This window comes from Mustelus asterias, chromosome 23 (genome assembly GCF_964213995.1).
Source record: "Mustelus asterias chromosome 23, sMusAst1.hap1.1, whole genome shotgun sequence".
In the NCBI taxonomy this organism is placed as follows: domain Eukaryota; kingdom Metazoa; phylum Chordata; class Chondrichthyes; order Carcharhiniformes; family Triakidae; genus Mustelus; species Mustelus asterias.
The window spans coordinates 45,552,413-45,575,647 of NC_135823.1; the positions used below are offsets into that span (position 1 = coordinate 45,552,413).

Consider the following 23,235-nt stretch of genomic DNA (forward strand, 5'->3'; position numbering starts at 1 on the left):
GGTATGGAGGGCATTAGCTATGAGGAGAGGTTGGAGAAATTTTGTTTGTTCTCACTGGAACGACGGAGGTTGAGGGGCGACCTGATAGAAGCCTACAAGACTATGAGGGGAATGGACAGAGTGGATAGTCAGAAGCTTTTTTCCAGGATGGAAGAGTCAATTACTAGGGGGCACAGGTTTAAGGTGCGAGGGGCAAGGTTTAAAGGAGATGTACAAGGCAGATCTTTTACACAGAGGGTGGTGGGTGCCTGGAACTCGTTGCCGGTGGAGGTAGTGGAAGCGGATACGGTAGTGACTTTTAAGGAGCGTCTTGACAAATACATGAATAGGATGGGAATAGAGGGATATGGTCCCCGGAAGGGTAGGAGGTTTTAATTAAGTCGGGCAGCATGGTCGGTGCAGGCTTGAAGGGCCTGTTCCTGTGCTGTAATTTTCTTTGTTTTTTGTTCTAGATTCACAGCCCTTTGGGTGAAGAAGTTCTTCCACAACTCCGTCCTAAACCTGCTCCCCCTTATTTTGAGGTCATGCCCCCTAGTTATAGTTTCAAAACAGCCCCGAGCCGTGTTTGGATCCTGATCACAGTGCTGGCCTGGATCTGGATCCTGATCTGGATCTCTCTTTAGATCACTTGGTGTAAGCTGGTCTTATATGTTGCTCGATTCAATCTGCCTCTGACTGGAAATAGGTTTTGTGTTTGCCTCACGGGTCCTTTCCTTGGATAGTTTTTGCTTGGCCAAGTCTCTCTGATCACCTTCTCAGGCTAGGCCCTACCCAGCTTGACATCCTCTGGTTGAACACCCCACCCCCTCCCAAGCTGCTGAAGCAGGGTTTCCATCATGTGCCTCTCCCTCATTGACTCGTAAACTAATCCCACATCCCAGATTTACAGTTTGGAACTGTTCTGGCAATGAGTGTAACAAAATCTGTCAGTCTTTCCAATGTAATCTTGTACAATAAGGCTGAAATCTCAGGGGATTTTTTTTGCTTACATATTTTTAAAATTCCCCTCATTTAGCTGGAACAGAGCGTTTGAAGGAAACCCCAGAACTTGGGCTTTACAGCTGCTTCTTTCTGTGCAGCTGCCTCACAAACCTTTATTCTCATTTCTATTTTGCCATCAGAACTTTGTCAGGAGATGACACAAATACATCCCAAAAAATGTGTTAGAGGCAATGGCGGAATAGCGGTAATTTCACTGGACCAGTCATCTAGAGGCCCAGGTTAACATCATGGTCACAAGGGTTCAAGTTCCAGTACAGAGACGGACTCAGATCAAAGTGAGATCAGGATCCAGAGACAGGCTCAGATAGAGTGAGATCAGGATCCAAAGACAGATTCGGATCAGAGTGAGATCAGGATCCAGAGACAGACCCAGATCAGAGTGAGATCAGGATCCAGACCCAGACCAGCCCTGTGATCAGCATCCAAGCACAGCTTTGGGGTGTTTATTAAACCAGACAAGTTAGTTGGAAAATCAAGGAGCTGGTTGTTCTAGGGTCTGTGGATTTGGTTTCATGCCTCACACTCCATTAAACTTTCTGAGCTGCTCCAATAAAACATTAAAACATTCCTACAGCTTTATCTAAGAGAGCCTTCTTTAAACACAGCACCTACAAGTCTGGAAGAACAACTCTCATTTTATTTGTATTTGTAAGATGGAGGAGGGTGGATAAGAGATTTACTAGATTGATACTGGAATGAGGAGCTTCAGTTATTTGGAAAGTCTGGGATTGTTCTCCTTAGGGCAGAGAAACTTAAGCGGTGATTAAGCAGAGATGTTTGAAATTGTGTAAAATTTTGATAAACTGGAAAAAAACTATTTCCACTGGCAGGAGGTTCAGTGTCCAGGGGACACAGGTTTAAGGCAATTGATAAAAAGCCCAGTGGGGAGATGAGGAGAACTGTTTTTACACAGCAAGTCATTGTGCACCATTACTCTGCTATCCTCCAAGGATCTATTCCAGCCTCCTCCCATTTCTCATCTACATGTTACCCCTCGGCAACATCATATGAAACCACAACATTAGTTTTCACATGTACACTGACGATACCCAGCTCCATCTCACCACCACCTCTCGCCACTCCTCCACTGTCTCTGAATTATCAGCCTGCCCATTTGGTACACAGTACTGGATGAGTAGGAATTCTCTCCAATGAAGTACTGGGAAGCAGAAGCCAATGGAGTGAATTTTCCCATTCCGCCTGCCACGGGAGTCGTAGCACGCGAAGGGCAGACCATGGAAAAGTCCATTGACCTCAGGCGGGATTTTCTAGTTTTGGGGCAAGCGCGGCCAGAAAATCCCTCCCAATATTTTCGGTCCCCACTCCAGACTCCATTCCCCCGCTCCTGACTGCATTCATCTCCCTAGCTACATTAAGAGGCAAAGCCAGTCTGTTCACAATCTTGGTGTCATATTTGATCCCAAATTGAGCTGCTGAATACATATCCACACTGTCACTAAGACCACCTATTTCCACCTCAGTAACATTGTCCAACTCCACTGTCTCAGCCCATCCACTACTCAAACCGCTGTCCATGCCTTTATTAGCTCTAGACTTTTCCACATCTGGCTGGTTTCCCACATTCTACCTCCATAAATCTGACATCATCCAAACTCTGCTGTCCATGTATTCACTCGCACCAAATCCTGTTCATCTGTCACCCCAGCTGTGCTGATTTACATTGGCTCCCGTTACGCAATATCTCAATTTTAAATTCTCATCCACGTTTTCAAACCCCTCCATGGCTTCACCCCTCCCTATCTCTGTAAACCCATCCAGCCTCCAAAACACTCAGATATCTGTGCTCCTCTAATTTTGTCTTCTTGACCATCTCTGATTTTAATTGCTGCATCAAAATGGTAGCTCACCACCATCTACCCAAGGGCAATTAGGGATAGGCAATAAATGCTGGCCTAGACAATGACATCCATATTCCCATGAATGAATAAAGGAAAAAAACATTGGTGGCCTTGCTTTCAGTTGTCTGGACCCTCAGCTGTGGAATTTCTTCCCTAAACTTCCCCACCTTGCATTTCTCCTCAAAACTTTGACCAAGATTTTGGCCATCTGACCTAACATGACCTTTATTGGCTCAATTGAAGTTTGCTTTAGAGCTCTCCCATGAAATGCCTTGGGTTGTTCTGTTACTTAAAAGGCACTATATAAATACAATTATTGTTGTTGAACTGATCTGGAATGGAGTATCTGAAGATACTAGAAACAGATTCAATAATAACTTTCAAAAGGGAAACGGATAAATACTTGAAGGAGAAAACTTTGCAGAACAATGGGAAGGAGCAGGTGAACTGGAATTCACTGGATAGCTCTTTCAAAGAACCAGCATGGGCAACTGTGGCTGAATGGTCTCCTTCGGTGCTGTATAATTGCATGAAGGCAGAAGATTTCAGCGAATGCCGGTGAAAACTGAAAGATTCAGATTTGTGACTATTTAAATATCTATCCAAATTTCGTTATTTCTCAGTTATTTCAGCACACAGCAGGTACACACACACTGCATCACCATGGTAACAGGTATACACACATGCACACACTGCATTACCACAGTAACTGGGACACAAAGACACAGACACAAATACACACTGTATCACCATGGCAATAAGTACACACACACTACATCACCATGGCAATGAGTACACACACACTACATCACCATGGCAATGAGTACACACACACTACATCACCATAGTACTGCTCCTTGGGTTACTTGTGTGAGCGACTATTGAGCAAATGTCTGCTTGTCTGTTCATCTGGACAACTTAGTGTCTGGCGTCTCAGTGATTCAATGTCTGGGTGCCATGGACGACTCAGTGTCTGAGTGACTCGGTGTCTGAGTGACGGAATGCCTGGGTGCCTGAGCGACTGAGTGGCTGGGTGACTGAATGCCTGGGTGACTAAATGTCTGAGTGTCTGGGTGACTGAGCGTCTGGACAGCCGAGAAGCAACTGTGAAACTGGACGACTGAGCCTCTGGGTGTCTGACATGTGCAGGAATTTAGTTTGTTTCCTCTTGGAGGTTCTGTGAACATCCAAGTGTAAAATAGGTGATAAGTAACTTAACGAGGCATTAATACCATTGGTTTGGAAGGAGACAGATGCTAGCTGATTCAGAGTTGGGCAAACCTCACATATTTTCTTGGAGCTGATATCCTCTCAGTACAAAATGCAAAGATTGGGGCCTGCTCTGGGATCAATCAGAATTATTCACTTTGGTCCATTTCTCTGACTGAAATCGTAGAACTTTCAGCTATGGAAAAAGTGCAAATTTAAGAAGAAACTCAAATGGGTGCCATAAATAATATCAAGAAACTGAAACAAACTTGAAGCAATTCCAGTTTGTTGGATCGATGTTTGCAACCTAGAATCTTTCCACACGTTCCATTTCAAACTCTTCATCTCAGATGTCAGTTTGTTCTCTTTAATCAGCATTACAAATAAACACAAGTGCACGGGACAGGATTCCTTGTTGTTGTTTGCCCACCCAGGCTGTGTTCCAGATATTAAACAAAGTGAACACCACTCTGCCTCAAAGTTACAGCATTTTATTCAAGCAGCATTAAAGTCTGGAGCAGAATTTCTCACTGTTTGGTTTGCTGGTAAACTCCATCTGTTCTGTCAGATTCCAGCACACAACCACTACCAAATCTCACACACTTTAAATTTTTCTTGTGTTTGTTCCGTTGTTCCCCTATTCTGAATCTCACTTGGAGAGCGATACCTGTCTCACAATTTCATGTGGAGAATGAAAAATAAATCCAGGCTCTCCTGACCACCAAGGCCAGGAGGCCCATTGTACACAATGGCAGGTGACACCTAATGACAGCAGCTTATATTTATATAGCACCTTTAACATGGTAAAAAAACACCAAAGGTAGATTTTAAAGGGATCTTTTGTTGGAGGAAAGTAAGGTAGCAAGGCAGAGAGGGTTAGGGAGGGAACTTGAGAGCTGAAGAGTCTGGGTAACTGAAGGCAAGGCCACCAATGGTGGGATGAAGGAAGTCATGAATAACCCTGGATTCCACAGCACTCTTTCCACCATGCATTTAACCTTCTAATCTGTTTGTCAACAGTGAGGCAGGTCAAGGATTGAGGCAATAGAAAGCTGGACTGATGCCAACTCCAGTAGATTGTGGAGCTTTGAAAAAGCTCAGCATTACTGACCTGCCTGACCCCACACATTTCAAACCAAGCTCAAACCCCCTAAGTTCCACTGACCACCAACAGGTTCCCCTGATCCCATCTCATCCAGCCCGACCTTCCCTGACCCCCAGTGTCCCTCCTCAACTGATCACCAGCCCCATAAACAACACCGCAGATGGTGTTAGTGGGCTACACAGTGCGGTGTATCTGGAGTTAATGAGCTTCACATAGATGCAGATGGAGCTAATGTAATTGATAAAGAATTTGGCACCTGGAAGAGGAGAAACAAGAGAGGTGATAATCTCTGAGGGTTCACTGCCAATCAGCAATCATTGTACAATAAAGGGCAGGAGTCAGCAGTCAAGGATAAGTCAGAGATTCATTTAATTCCCAACGTCTGGGAGTTTGCTGATTCTGTGGCTATTTAGTGAGAATGCTAGGACTGGTAAAATTCATAGCCTTAGGCCGATACACCGTAACAAACCTTTAAAAGTGGAGAACACAGGTGAAGGGCTGGACTGAGACTACAGCACGCAGCACATAGCAAGGAAACTGCAGCACGCACACTGCAGCACACAGACCACAGTACGCAGACCACGGCACAAGAACCACAGTATGCACACTACAGAACGCAGACCACAGCGTGCAGACCGCAGCACGCAGAAAACAGACAGCACGCAACAAACAGACAGCACACAGACCGCAGCACACAGACCGCAGCACACAGACCGCAGCACACAGACCGCAGCACACAGACCGCAGCACACAGACCGCAGCACACAGACCACAGCACACAGACCACAGCACACAGACAGCCCGCAGACCGCAGCACGCAGACCGCAGCACGCAGACCGCAGCACACAGACCGCAGCACACAGACCGCAGCACACAGACCGCAGCACACAGACCGCAGCACGCAGACCGCAGCACGCAGACCGCAGCATGCAGCAAACAGACAGCACACAGACCGCAGACCGCAGTACATAGAGCGCAGCACGCAAGCGCAGCACGCAGACCACAGCATGCAGAGCGCAGCACACAGACCGCAGCACGCAGACCACAGCACAAAGATCACAGACAATAACACATAGACTACAGCACACGGGACACAGACCACAGCATACAGACAACAGACTGCATTGCCGACCTGCAAACTGCAGCACACAAACCGCTGCATGCATTCCACAGCACACATATCACAGCACACAGACTGCAGCATGCATTCCGCAGCATGCAGATCGCAATACACAGACCACAGCACACAGCCCGCAGCACTTATACCACAGCACGCAGTGCAAGGCATACTGACCATAGCACACAGACCATGGCACACAGAGCTCAGCATCACACAGCAAACAGACAGCAGCACGCAGAGCACAGCACGTAGTTACACAATTTAGATACTGTAACTAAATGTTTGAGTTGGAGACTGTATGAGGAGTGTGAATTTTAATACAGTGTGAAAGAAGGAGCAGGATAAAACTACAGGAAATGCTACTAATTGAAACCAGAGAGAAATGTTTTGAAGAAACAGAGTGGAGTGAAGTTCATGGAATTAGCAACTCGGAACCTGAATTGAGGCAGTTGGGAATTTCAAATCTGGAAATTGGCCATAAAGAATTGTCCTAAAATCCCAAATACTTCCCTATAACAACCACATATTTATAGCGCCTTTAACCTAGTTAAAATGTCCCAAGGTTCTTCACAGAAATGACTATCAAACAAAATTTGACACTGACCACGTATGGAGATATTAGGACAAAGGTCAAATAGACAGGTTTTAAGAATTGTCTTAAAGGAGGAAGGTGAGGTCAAGAGGTAAAGAGATTTGCAGAAGGAATTCTAGATCTTAGGGCCCAGGTAGCTGAAAGCTTCAATGGTGGAATGATTAAAATTGGAGATGAGTAAGAGGCCAGGTTTAGAGGAAGTTACAGATATATGAGAGGGGCCAGCACAGAATTCAGGGATGTAAGAATCAGGTGAGTAGCAGCTGAAAAACCTCCCCAGTAAAACACAAGCAGAAACAATGAAAAAATCACTCATGGAAGAAATAAGCACGGAGATAGAAGGATAGCAAGAAGAAAGAGAAAGAGAGAGAGAGAATGTGTGTGTGCAAGTGAGAGAGAGAAAAAGAATCTGAAGAGTATCCTGACCCCAGCAATAAATTGTCAGGAATGAGTGATCAAGTAATGATGCAGGACACCTTTTCTAAACACTTTTCCTCTCAGTTTCTGATCTCCAGCTGTGCACACCTATAGCCCAATGCCATTTAGATTCAACAGATATCCTGCACTTCGCACATACTAGCTCGCAAGTCTCAAAATTGCTTCCAAGTTTTCCAAATTTTTCTAAACCCTTGAGCCAATCTATTTTACTTCAGGACAATACAGGATCCAGGTAGAGAACTGCAAAACCCCAGCACGTACTGGCAAATATATACTGGTGCAGCTGGTGTGAAGATGGGAACTGCAGAGTGCAGCTTCACAGTCATCTCCCACCCTGCAATCAGATTAACGGCTGTTACAGGAACCCCAGTGTTATTAATTTCAGCACATCCATCTGCCGAGTAGCAGCACTGGGTACATAGTGACTGGCTAGCTAGGAATGAGTTACAGGCTGGAATCTAATCAAGGGGTTCAGGGGGTTTGCATATAGCAGACACCCAGCAGTGAATTAAGTGCTTGAATTTAATAAAGGGATTTGAAGGAGTGTATGTATAGAATATCTTGGGGGTTAATTATGGGCTGGAATCTAAGCAAGAGGTTCAGGGGGATGGAGTTTATAGATAGAATAACTGATGTCTGGGAGTGTGTTACAGCTAGAATCTAATTGAGGGGTGCAGGGTTTATGGGTTTACTTGTAGAATAACATATCTGGGAGTGAGCTATAGGCTGGAATCTAATTGGAAGTTCACTTGGTGGTGTTGTTCATTGGAAATGCAGTGCAGTCCAGGAAATGTATAATTCTGAGATCCATTTCATTTTTTATTCTGTGTATATGCTACATTTGTGCAGCAGAAAAACTCAGCATTCCAGTTCATATAAGAAGTTATGTAAAACTAAAAGTTTACTTTGAATTTTGCAAAACTGATACTCAGACATATCCTGGTACGATCAGAGGTTCCCTGTCAGGACTGGTCTGTGCTCAGTTACTGGCTGGGATTTTCCAGCCCCGCCCATTGCTGGATCTTCTGGTCCTGCCAAGCGACTTTTGGCTGGTCTGCTGCATCCCTCATGGTGAATCCCATCATGGCAAGGCCAGAAAATCATAGCCACAGAGTAGGCTTTTCCATCCCTCCCAGCGGCATATTTTGCAGAGATAGAGACGGCACGGGATTGACTGGCAGTGGGATTTTCTGGTCCTGCCACCGTCAATGGGGTTTCCTGTTGTTTATACGCTCCACCACCGGGGAACCCATAGCAGGGCACTGCAGTCGGCTGGACTGAAAGATCCTGCCGGCGGGAACGGGTGGAAAATCCGACCTACGGTTTGAGCATCCCGATAACACATCACACTTCAAAGTGAATTGAACATTGCTTACGATTGCTGGACTGGGTGAGCTGGTCATGTCCTGCTCAATGATATAAAGGAAAGGAGTGTAAATCACATTTTCCCATGGTTTTAGACAACCTGACTTGAGCCAGTCCATTTTGATTGACGTTGTGAAAGGATCTATGTGAGAGAGTTTTTGATATTTATTAATTACTAATCGTTCGTTACCTTAAGTGGGTTTGATTTAGTAAAAATAAAGCTATTAATGATTCCCAAGGGCATTTTTCAGAATGCTTCCAAGAGGTGATTGGGAGCTTTTGTGAAATGACGGCTACAAGGAAATCAAATAATACTTCAAAAGAGAGTACTGAAATTAAAAGCTACAAGATTGAGAAATATTCAGTGATGAAGGTATGTAATATTTACCAAGGGTAAAGGACCCGGGTCCAATACCAGCCTCAGGTCACTGTCTGTGTGGAGTTTGCACGTTCTCCCCCGTGTCTGTGTGCATTTCCTCCGGGTGCTCCGGTTTCCTCCCACAGCCCAAAGATGTGTGGGTTAGGTTGATTGGTCATGCTAAATTGACCCTAGTGTCAGGAGGATTAGCAGGGTAAATATGTGGGGTTGCAGGAATTGGGCCTGGGTGGGATTGTGGTCGGTGCAGACTCGATGGGCCAAACTCCTTCTGCACTGTAGGGATTCTATGATTCTATGACATTGCACTGTCAGTTACTAGCATATATCTGAAAGTCAAGTAACTTGGCACAGATAACAGGAGCAAGATTTATTAAATCAGGCTTAGGCAGCAAGTACAAATAGGAAATAATGATTTGTTACATGTGTCAAAAATAACAGGTCTCACTCAAGAATACACTGGAAGAGGTGTGTTTGTTTAATGGAAATGTTCAGGGCAACAATGGCATATTAAATATAAAAACTGTAAACTTAACCTGGCTAATTGAGTTTCATTCTGATATTGTAATGAATAAAACTCATCTATTTTAATATGCTAAATTATGATGGTTTAGATTATTAAACAATAAACTCGGAGTAAACTTTTTATTTTTTGTTAACCTTTGTGTCTAATTTTACCTGCAATGACTAACAAGTAGGAATTAATTGCACTCCAGTTAGCACAGTACTGTGTTCCTGTTGTGCTGAGATTGGCTTGTATAATGATTAACATAATTTGGACCAGGTTATATGGCTTCAGTCTAAAGGTGAGAATTAATTATAGTCATAAACGTAGGGATTTCAACCCAATGTTATAATATGAGCTTGTTAGAAGGGGAGTGGGGACCAATACTAACTCCTTTTTTTTACATGATTTAGAGTTTATTTCCAGCCCGGAGGCTGATAATGGACTTAAAACTTCAAATGACATAGTCCCTTTCCCTGAGTGACTTTGAAAATAGTGATCCATAATGCCACAAAACGGTTTCTTCCAGTCTCATTGCACCCAGCACGAAAGAAGCAATGAGACACACTGTGGAATGTCACTAGCACCCTGACATTTTAATCAGCGGTGAGGCATGGTCCCCAATTCTTTGAGCATTCTTACCTGCTTATTAGAGAGCTTTGCCCAGAAACCAAGCCTGAGCATTATAGGACTTTTACAGTCCTATCTGTGTGATTTCTTAAAACTGCAAAACCAGGATTGAAAAATTCCACACTATCTGTTTGTCCATTCCCTTACATGCATACGCATCTACCAATTTGTATTAATATACCTTTCAGAGTGAAAGTTTATGCCAAACAAATCCCGTCTGTGTTTGTCTGTCTGCCTATGTGTCACAGAATCATAGAATCCCACAGTGCAGAAGGATGCCATTTGGCCCATCAGGTCTGCACCGACCACAATCCCACCCAGGCCCCATCCCCGTAACCCTATGCATTTACCCTAGGTAGTCCCCCCTGGATTGGGTGAGCTGGTCATGTCCTGCTCAATGATATAAAGGAAAGGAGTGTAAATCACATTTTCCCATGGTTTTAGACAACCTGACTTGAGCCAGTCCATTTTGATTGACATTGTGAAAGGATCTATGTGAGAGAGTTTTTGATATTTATTAATTACTAATCGTTTGTTCCCTTAAGTGGGTTTGATTTGGTAAAAATAAAGCTATTAATGATTCCCAAGGGGCAATTTAGCATAACCAATCTACCTAGCCCGCACATCTTTGGACTGTGGGAGGAAACCGAGCACCCGGAGGAAATCCACGCAGACACGGGGAGAATATGCAAACTCCACACAGACAGTGACCCAAGCCAGAAATCGAACCCAGGTCCCTGGCGCTGTGAGGCAGCAGTGCTAGCCACTGTGCCACCCATCTGTCCATCAGTGTCTATCAATCCCTGTGCCTCTGAGTCCACTTGTGTCCACTCACATATGTATGCGCGTGCATGCCCATATGATTGCAACCTGGACATAGTCCTTTGGTTGGATAGAAAGTCCTTACATACCTCTGCATGCCTTTCGGTGAGTAATGACTTTGGTGAGGTCTCGGTAGAATCCTTCCTTACAGTAATGGCAATGTCGACCTGCAGTGTTGTGCCGACAATTTAGGCAAACACCTCCACTCTTTCGGCCAGAAAGTTTGTACAGCTCCATGTTGAATCGACATCTCCGGGCGTGCAGGTTGCAGCTACAAGCTAAAGAAGAAAGAATAAGGCTTGTGTCAAAATCACTTTGAGACACGTGGAAGTGATTTGGACTTTGATCAATCTTGTAGCATCCGGCAATACATATCAAGACAGGTGTAGAATATGCGGTGATCTGATGTCACCCAAAATTACTCCTAATGTCTAACTATAGAAAAAGGATGAACTCAAATTTATATAGTACCTTTCACATCCTCAGAATATCAAAGTGTTTCACAGCCAATGAAGTACATTGGAGTTTAGTCACTATTGTAACGTAGGGAAACATGGCAGCCAATTTACACAGAGCAAGATCCCACAAAAAGCAATGGGAAGGTAATCTGTTTCAGATGGTATTAGTTGGAGGATAAATATTGGTCAGGGCAAATCTTAATAAAAAAGAACACTGCAATATTGGCAGGCCTATACTGAAGAAGTGTTGCACTGATGAATGGACAGGATTGAGGGTGTGCTGCACAGTTGGAGGGGCAGTACTGAAGGTGCATTATACTGGCGGACAGGTAATATTGCATTGTCAGACAGGCAGTACTGAAAGAGCGTTGAATTGACTGAGCAGCAATATTGAGGGAATACTGAAATGTCAGAGGGAGTGCGACACTCTCAGGGAGGTAGTACTGAGGGAGTGCTGTCCTATGTGTGACAAATATGTTATGTATAAGTTTGTTTTATTTTGGGACTCTGTTAATTTAAGGTGAAATAGAGCAGTGACAGAGGTCATGTGACCTGCTCTAAATCCTGCTCGACAACAAACCTGGATGGCTTAGTTGCTATGGGAGGCCCACATGGTCTTACTGGGAAGAAGGTGCAAGATAATGTCATGGACATTTGCGATGAATGTGGGTCTCCAAAATGCATTGGAAGGTGTTAGGAATGCTTAGCTTTATAAATGGTTATACTTTTACTGTATATTTAATTCCAAGATGAAATGAAGTTCAGAGTTTAGAAGATAGTTAATTAGCATTTTTGCCTCGATACAAGCCCATATGAATTACATTATGTGGAAATGGGCCTTGAAAGGGAACAGGCCATAGGAAGCGGTGGGAGCTCATGCTCGAATTGAAGAGACCAAATTTGTGAGAATTTAAACAAAGTTGGACAATTGACTAAGCTTTGGTTAGAAGGAGGAATCTCCAGAGTAACCCTTCGTGTAAGTGAGCTCAGGGTAGCACAGTGGTTAGCACTGCTGCCTCATAGCGCCAGGGGCCCGGGTTCAAATCTGGCCTCGGGCAACTGTCTGTGTGGTGTTTGCATGTTCTCCCCGTGTCTGAGTGGGTTTCCTCCGGGCGCTCCAGTTTCCTTCCACATTCCAAATTCCAGATAAAAGCAAAGATGTGCGGGTTAGGTTGATTGGCCATGCTACATTGCATCTTGGTGTCAGGGAGATTAGTGGGTAAAATGCTTGGGGTTATGGGGATTGTACCTGGGTGAGATTGTTGTCAGTGCAGGCTCAATGGGCCACAAGGTTCCTTCTGCACTGTAGGGATTCTGTGATTCAGGGAGTAGACATCATCTGGCTGGAAAAGTGAAAAAGGAAGCACGCCAGCGGGAGCTAAGAATAACTTTGGACTGGTTCCTGGAGAATGAATTCCACATAAGGAACAAAGTATAATCATGGGGAACAATTTTGGTTGTTTTAAAAGTTAAATGGGGGAATCTTTTTCTGCAATTTACAATATAAGTTGCCTACTGAATAGTGTTTACACGATAAAATAGAGTCATACAGAATTGAAATGTTAACTCTGTTTCTTTCCCCACGGATTTGCCAGACCTGCTGAGCTTTTCCATCATTTTCTGTTTTTGTTTCAGATTTCCAGCATCCACACCACTTTGCTTTTATCTTAGTGCTTACACAATGTGGCTTTTAGTTTGTTTAATACAGCAAAAGTCTTAAAACTTTAAATCTTATTGTGTGATATTTTCAGTCGGTCATTGGAATTCAAATATCTTTTTTAAAAGTTACCTGTCTGTGCAGGGATCATCACATGTGAAAGAGATTGTGCTGAGGGAGCACTCCACAGTCAGAGGGGTAATACTTAGAGAGTTTTACACTGTAGAACAGGCAGTACTGAGGGACTGCTGCAATGTTGGAGGTGATGTCATTCAAATTAGATGTTAAACAGAAGCTCTGTGCTCTCAGCTAGACATAAAAGATAATTTTTCATTATTTTGCAGTCAAGTTAAGGTTGTTAGCTCTGATGTCTGAGTCAATATTTATCCCTCAACCACCATCTCTTAAAAACAGATAATTTAGTTGATATCAGCTTGGGGACCTAGCTGTATGAAATTATCTGCTGTGTTTCCTACATTACAACAAAGGCTACATTTCAAAAGTACTTTGTTGACTGTTATCGCTTTGAGACATTCTGAGGTAATGAAAGATGTGATAGAATTCACACAATCAACATGGTTACCGCACAGAAAAAGTTCATTCAGCTTGTTGTGCCTGTGCTGGCTCTCTGAAAGAGCAATTGTCCCTCTCCCTTGACTTTTCCTTGTAGCCTGGCATTTTTTCTCTTCAGATACTATTCCCTTTTGAAAGCCACGATTGAATCTACTTCCACCACACTCTGAGGTAGTGCATTCCAGTTTCTAACCACTTGCTGCATCAAAAGGTTATTCCTCATGTCGCCACTGCTTCTTTTCCCAATCACCTTAAAGTGATGACCTCTGGTTCTCAATCCGTTCACCAATGGGAACAATTTCTTTCTATCTACTCTGTCTGCACCCTTCATGGTTTTGAACACCTTTAATGAATCTCTTCACAACTTCTCTTCTCCTGGGAGAAAAGCTCAAATTTGTCCAATCTATCTATGCAACTGAAGTTCCCTGGAATTATTCATGTGAATCTTTCCTGCAGCCTCTCAAATGCCTTTGCACCCTTCTTAAAGTATAATGCCCAGAACTGGACACAAAGTTGAGGCTGAACCAGTATTTTATAAAGGTGGTCAGAACTTCCTTGCTATTTATAAAGCCCAGGGTCTGGTAATGCTTTATTAACAACTCTCTCACCTACAATGACTTGTGCATATATACCCCAGGTTCCTCGACTACTGCACCCCTTTTACATTGTATCCCTTTTTTTATTTTGCCTTTTTCCATTGTTCCTATCAAAATTGATCACTTCAGCCGCGACACTCACATGCTGTGAATGAACAAATTTTAAAAACTGCTCAATATATTGATCAATATATTATTCTATATAATGTTCCATATACTGCTCAACATACTGCTCATATGGTACTTAATATACAATTTATTATATTGTTTGATAGACTGCTTTATATATTTCCAAATGTACAGCTCAACATACAGTTCAATAAACAGCTGAATAAACTATTGAATATGATTTGATTTATTATTGTCACATGTATTGGTATACACTGAAAAAAATTGTTTCTTACGCTCTGTACAGACAAATCATACCATTCATAGAGAAGGAAATGAGAGAGTGCAGAATGTAGTGTTACAGTCATAGCTAGGGTGGAGAGAAAGATCAACTTAAGGCAAGGCAGGTCCATTCAAAAGTCTGATGGCAGCAGGAAAGAAGCTGTTCTTGAGTCGGTTGGTTCGTGTCCTCAGAGTTTTGTATCTTTTTCACAGCAGAGGAAGGTGAAAGCAAGTATGTTCGGGGTGCGTGGGGTCTTTAATTATGCTGGCTGCTTTGCCAAGGCAGCGGGAAGTGTAGACAGAGTCAATAGGTGGGAGTTTGGTTTGAGTGATGGACTGGGCTTCTTTCATAACCCTTTGTAGTTTCTTCCAGTCTTGGGCAGAGCAGGAGCCATACCAAGCTGTGATATACCAGAAATAATGTTTTCTATGGTGCATCTGTAAAAGTTGGTGAGAGTTGTAGTGGACACACCAAATTTGCTTAATCTTCTGAGAAAGTAGAGGCATTTGTGGGATTTCTTAACTATGGTGAGGGCATGGGGGGAACAAGGACAGGTTGTTGGTGATCTGGACACCTAAATACTGAAAGCTCTCAACCATTTCTACTTCATTCACATGGTTCTCCATATTTTGCTTGCTATAATGTTAAATGTACTGCTTAATATACTGTGGGGCCGATTTTACCAAATCGGGACTTAGTGCCGGGTGCTGCCGTAAATCAGACCCGCGCCCGGTAGCCACGCTCCAGCGCCCCCATACGCCTTTTTTCGACGCAGGTCTAGTGGGCAGGGCCTAGTGCATTTGCATCTGTCGGAGCGCCGAACTGCACATGCGCAGTTCGGAAAGAATCTGACAGAACGCGTCCGGGCGCAAAACAAAAAGCAGAGAGCGGAGAGAGCCTCTCTGCCGTTCATCCTCTGGTTGGGCGGCGGGGGGGGGGGGGTGTGACTTATCATCCCCTGGGGGGGGGGGGGGGGGGGAGTGGGGGTGTGACTTATCATTCCCTGGGGGGGGGGGGGGGGGGGGGGGGGGCGTGTGATGGATCATCCCCGGGGGGGGGGGGGGGGGTGTGTGTGTGGAGTGGGGGTGTGACATCTCATCCTCTGGTCAGAGGGGTTCCGCTGCCTGTCTGTGGCTGATCCCTCCTGGCACCATCACTGGTTCACTACCAGCCACAGATTACTCTTCCCTGCAGGTGCGAGAGAGTGGGAGAGGTGGCTGTGGCTGGTAGTGTACCAGTGAATGATCCGTCACACCCCTTCTCCTCCCCCCAGGGGATGATCCATCACACCCCCTCCCCCCCAGGGGATGATCCGTCACACCCCCCTCTCCTCCCCCCGGGGATGATCCGTCACACCCCCCTCTCCTCCCCCTGGGGATGATCCGTCACACCCCCTCTCCTCCCCCCTGGGGATGATCCGTCACACCCCCTCTCCTCCCACCCCCCCAGGGTGTGATATGTCACACCCCCTCTCCGCCCCCCCCCCACCCCCCCGCCCAGGGGATGATCCGCCACACCTCTCTCCTCCTCCCCCCCAGGGTGTGATACGTCACACCCCCTCTCTCCCCACCTCCCTCCCCCCCCCCAGGGATGACCTGTCACACCCCCTCCCCTCCCACCCCCAGGGGATGATCTGTTACACCCCCTTCCCCCCCCCCGTGGATGATAAGCCACACCCCCTCCCCTCCCACCCCCCCAAGAGGGCGACGTGAGCCCGCCCCCTCTCCTCATCCCCCGCCCCCCCCCCCCCTCCTACCCACCAGAGTTCCAACTGGGCCCGCCCCCCCTCCTCCGGCAGACGCCAGCGGACCTGTGTGAATCCCGGTCCCTTCAGCCGCGGCTCAAAGTCAGTGTCCAGGAACATGTTGCAGGCTGTCGAAGGACTGAAGGTGAGCGGGAAGGATGGTGGAGGGAGGCCACGATCGCGTTAGTTTAGGGGTGTGCTCTGCCGGGGGGGGCAGCCTCCCAGAGGGGTCCGATCCCAGGGGGGGCTACCTCCCAGAGGGGTCCGATCCCGGAGGGGAGGGGGCGGGGGCTGTCTCCCAGAGGGGTCCAATCCCGGTGGGGGGAGGGTCTGCCGGGGTGGTTAGAGGGGATGTCCACGAAGGGTGGGCCTCAACGATTCCCCTGCCGAATAAAAGTACAAGTTGGACTTTTATTTATCAGGTTGGTAAAGGCGCGGACGCAAATTGGGCCGAACGCTGGAAAAGGGGGAATTGATGGTAAAGTTCGGCGTGCGCTTCATTAAATCGATTTAAATGCATGCAAATGCATTTAAATCGTCGCGCCGGCCGATTTGGGCGCGCACCGGAACGGCGCCCGAATTGGCCGTTGGTAAAGGCACGATCCGCTAGGAATCGGGTGCGGATCACGGCATAGGCCCGACGCCCAGCTTTACCGCCATTTGGTAAAATTGGGCCCTGTGTGAAAGACTGCTCAATATAGCATGATATACTAATAGAGCTCAATATATTTCACCATTCACGATTGGATATAATGATTGATAGACTGCTCAAATATACTGTTCGATATGCTACTCAATACACGGCCTAATATACAGCTTAATATATTACTCGATATACTGTTCAGTATATTGCTCGATATACTTATTGATATATTGCTCAATAAGCTGCTGATTATACTGCTCACTATACTGTTCACTATACTGTTCACTATACTGTTCAATATACTCCTCAATACAGCCTTCAATGGACTGCTCAATATAATGCTCCATATACTGTTCTACATACTTGTCAAAATACTGCACGTTAAACCGCTCTATTTACTGCGCAATATGTGGTTTGTGGATTGATACAGGCTCAATATATCGCTGAATATCCTCCTCAATGTATGCATCAATATGTTGCACAATTTTCTGTTCAATAGACTGCTCAATATTGTGCTCACTTTCTGATCAATATACTATCAATATGCTGCCCAATATACTGTTCAATACACTGTTCAATACACTGTTCAATACACTGTTCAATACACTGTTCAATACACTGTTCAATACACGGTTCAATACACGGTTCAATACACGGTTCAATACACGGTTCAATACACGGTTCAATATACGGTTCAATACACTGTTCAATATACTGCCCAATACATTGTTCAATATACTGCCCAATACACTGTTCAATATACTGATAAATATACTGTTCAATATACTGATAAATATACTGTTCAATATACTGATAAATATACTGTTCAATACACTGTTCAATATACTTTTCAATATACTGTTCAGTATACTTTTCAATATACTGTTCAATATACTGTTCAATATAGTGATCAATATACTGGTCAATACACTGTTCAATATACTGATAAATATACTGTTCAATATACTGTTCAATATACTGATCAATATACTGCTCAATATACTGGTCAATACACTGATCAATACACTGTTCAATACACTGTTCAATACACTGTTCAATATACTATTCAATACACGGTTCAATATACGGTTCAATACACTGTTCAATACACTGTTCAATACACTGTTCAATACACGGTTCAATATACGGTTCAATACACTGTTCAATATACTGCCCAATACATTGTTCAATATACTGCCCAATACACTGTTCAATATACTGATAAATATACTGTTCAATATACTGATAAATATACTGTTCAATACACTGTTCAATATACTTTTCAATATACTGTTCAATATACTTGTCAATATACTGTTCAATATACTGGTCAATATACTGTTCAATATACTGGTCAATACACTGTTCAATATACTGATAAATATACTGTTCAATATACTGTTCAATATACTGTTCAATATACTGATCAATATACTGCTCAATATACTGGTCAATACACTGTTCAATACACTGTTCAATACACTGTTCAATACACTGTTCAATACACTGTTCAATATACTATTCAATACACTGTTCAATACACTGTTCAATACACTGTTCAATACACTGTTCAATACACTGTTCAATATAAATTCAATACACAGATCAATATACTGTTCAATATCTTGTTCAATATACTGCCCAATACACTGCTCAATACAGTGTTCAATAAACTGTTCAATATACTGTTCAATATACTACCAAATATGCTACCCAATACACTGTTCAATGTACCACCCAATACGCTGCCCAATACACTGATCAACATACTGTTCAATATACTGCCCAATACACTGTTCAATATACTGTTCAATGTACTGCCCAATACACTGTTCAATATACTGCCCAATACACTGCCCAATATTCTGTTCAATATACTGTTCAATATACTGTTCAATATACTGATCAATATACTGATCAAAATACTGTTCAATATACTGTTAAATACACTGTTCAATATACTGCCCAATACACTGATCAATATACTGATCAATATACTGTTCAATATACTGCCCAATACACTGATCAATATACTGCTCAATATACTGATCAAAATACTGTTCAATATACTGTTCAATGTACTGCCCAATACACTGATCAATATACTGCCCAATACACTGTTCAATATACTGCCCAATTCACTGATCAATATACTGCTCAATATACTGATCAAAATACTGTTCAATATACTGTTCAATATACTGCCCAATACACTGATCAATATACTGCCCAATACACTGTTCAATATACTGCCCAATACACTGATCAATATACTGCTCAATATACTGATCAAAATACTGTTCAATATACCGTTCAATATACTGTTCAATATACTGCCCAATACACTGATCAATATACTGCCCAATACACTGTTCAATATACTGCCCAATACACTGATCGATATACTGCTCAATATACTGATCAATATACGTTCAATATACTGCCCAATACACTGATCAATATACTGCTCAATATACTGATCAAAACACTGTTCAATATACTGCTCAGTATACTGCCCAATACACTGTTCAATATACTGCCCAATACACTGATCAATATACTGCCCAATATACTGATCAATATACTGATCAAAATACTGTTCAATATACTGTTAAATACACTGTTCAATATACTGCCCAATACACTGATCAATATATTGATCAATATACTGTTCAATATACTGCCCAATACACTGATCAATATACTGCCCAATACACTGTTCAATATACTGCCCAATACACTGATCAATATACTGCTCAATATACTGATCAATATACTGTTCAATATACTGCCCAATACACTGATCAATATACTGCTCAATATACTGATCAATATACTGATCAATATACTGCCCAATACACTGTTCAATATACTGTTCAATATACTGTTCAATACACTGTTCAATATACTGATCAATATACTGCCCAATATACTGTTCAATATACTGATAAATATACTGTTCAATATACTGATCAATACACTGTTCAATATACTGTTCAAGATACTGCTCAATATACTGCCCAATACACTGTTCAATATACTGATCAATATACTGCCCAATACACTGTTCAATATACTGTTCAATATACTGATCAATATACTGCCCAATACACTGTTCAATACACTGTTCAATACACTGTTCAATATACTGCCCAATTCACTGTTCAATATACTGTTCAATATACTGTTCAATACACTGTTCAATATACTGTTCAATATACTGTTCAATATACTGATCGATATACTGCCCAATACACTGTTCAATACACTGATCAATATACTGTTCAATATACTGATCAATATACTGCCCGGTACACTGTTCAATACACTGATCAATATACTGTTCAATATACTGATCAATATACTGCCCGGTACACTGTTCTATATACTGTTCAATATACTGTTGAATATACTGATCAATATACTGATGAATACACTGTTCAATATACTGTTCAATATACTGCCCAATACACTGTTCAATATACTGATCAATATACTGCCCAATACACTGTTCAATATACTGTTCAATATACTGATCAATATACTGCCCAAAACACTGTTCAATACACTGTTCAATATACTGCCCAATTCACTGTTCAATATACTGTTCAATACACTGTTCAATATACTGTTCAATATACTGATCGATATACTGCCCAATACACTGTTCAATACACTGATCAATATACTGTTCAATATACTGATCAAGATACTGCCCGGTACACTGTTCTATATACTGTTCAATATACTGTTGAATATACTGATCAAAATACTGCCCAATATACTGTTCAATACACTGTTCAATATACTGATCAATATACTGATCAATATACTGATCCATACACTGCCCAATACACTGTTCAATACACTGTTCAATATACTGTTCAATACACTGCCCAATACACTGTTCAATATACTGTTCAATATGCTGTTCAATATACTGATCAATATACTGATGAATATACTGTTCAATATACTGTTCAATATACTGATCAATATACTGATCAATATGCTGATCAATATACTGATGAATATACTGTTCAATATACTGTTCAATATACTGATCAATATACTGATCAATATACTGATGAATATACTGTTCAATATACTGATCAATATACTGCCCAATACACTGTTCAATATACTGTTCAATGTACTGATCAATATACTGCCCAATACACTGTTCAATATACTGTTCAATATACTGCCCAGTCCACCGTTCAGTACACTGTTGAATACACTGTTCAATATCCTGATCAATAAACTACCCAATATACTGATCAATATACTCCCCAATTTACTGTTCAATATACTGATCAATATACTGCCCAATATACTGATCAATATACTGCCCAATACACTGTTCAATATACTGCCCAATATACTGTTCAATATACTGCCCAATACACTGTTCAATATACTGCCCAATATGCTGTTCAATATACTGTTCAATAGACTGTTCAATATACTGTTCAATATACTGATTCATACACTGCGCAGTATACTGTTCAATACACTGTTCAATACACTGCCCAATATACTGTTCAATATACTGTTCAATACACTGTTCAATACACTGCCCAATGCACTGTGCAATATACTGTTCAATATACTGCCCAATATACTGTTCAATATACTGTTAAATATACTGTTCAATGTACTGTTCAATATACTGATCAATATACTGCCCAATACACTGTTCAATATACTGCCCAATACATGGTTCAATATACTGCCCAATACACTGTTCAATATACTGCCCAATACACGGTTCAATATACTGATCAATATACTGTTCAATATACTGTTCAAGATACTGCTCAATATACTGCTCAATATACTGTTCAATATACTGTTCAATACACTGTTCAATATACTGCCCAATACACTGATCAATATACTGTCCAATATACTGCCCAATACACTGTTCAATATACTGCCCAATACACTGTTCAATATACTGCCCAATACACGGTTCAATATACTGATCAATACACTGTTCAATATACTGTTCAAGATACTGCTCAATATACTGCTCAATATACTGTTCAATATACTGTTCAATACACTGTTCAATATACTGCCCAATACACTGATCAATATACTGTCCAATATACTGCCCAATACACTGTTCAATATACTGCCCAATACACTGTTCAATATACTGCCCAATATACTGTTCAATATACTGATCAATATACTGTTCAATATACTGTCCAATACATGCTCAATATACTGCCCAATATATTGATCAATACACTGCTTAATATACTGCCCAATACACTGATCAATATACTGTTCACTGTTCTGTTCAATATACTCTTCAATATACTGATCAATATACTGATCAATATGCTGTTCAATATACTGCCCAATACATGCTCAATATACTGCCCAATATATTGATCAATACACTGCTTAATATACTGCCCGATATACTGTTCAATATACAGTTCAATACACTGCTCAATGAACTGCTCAATACATTGCTCAATACACTGATCAATACACTGATTAATATACTGTTCAGTATTGTTCAATATATTGATCAATGTGTTGCTCAATAAATTGTTTTATATGAGGCTCAATTTACTAATCGATACATTGCTCAATACACTGCCAAAAATATACAGTTCAATATATTGTTTGACATACTGCCCAATTTGTTGCTCAATCCACTCTTAAATATACAGCTTAATATAATGATCAATATACTGCCCAATGTACTTGCCCAATGTACTTCTCAATATACTGTTCAATATACAGCTGGATATACCATTCAATATGCTGCATAATAAATTGCTTCATATACAGCTCAATTTACTGCTCATGTACCGATATACTGCTCAATACACTGCTACTATGCAACTTGATATAATGCTTGAAATACTGCTCAATGTACTGCTACATATTCTGCTCAGTGTAGTGTACATTACAACAGCCCAAATAGTGCTTTATATATTGCTCAGTGTGTTTCTGGTTGATGCGTCAAGCTTGTTAGCATAGTGGGTGGTGCAGAGTGGCCAATCTGCTTGTCACCTTTTGCTTTCAGCCCTCATCGCTGGCTAGCAGTACAACTATTGAAAAAAGTGAACTGAGTGTGTAAGCCTTTCTTGCCAATACATATCCTCTTTATCAGCAAGTGCCTCC

At 42.2% G+C, this 23,235-nt stretch overlaps 1 protein-coding gene across 1 annotated transcript in view; it reads right to left on the reverse strand.

Annotated features, from left to right (window-relative positions):
• Positions 1-23,235, reverse strand: part of LOC144510698 (netrin-3-like) — a 217,692-nt gene that overhangs the window by 100,211 nt on the left and 94,246 nt on the right. The window contains exon 3 of the mRNA XM_078240417.1: positions 11,113-11,301. Coding sequence (XP_078096543.1) covers positions 11,113-11,301 — 189 coding nt within the window. The remainder of the gene's footprint in view (positions 1-11,112; positions 11,302-23,235) is intronic.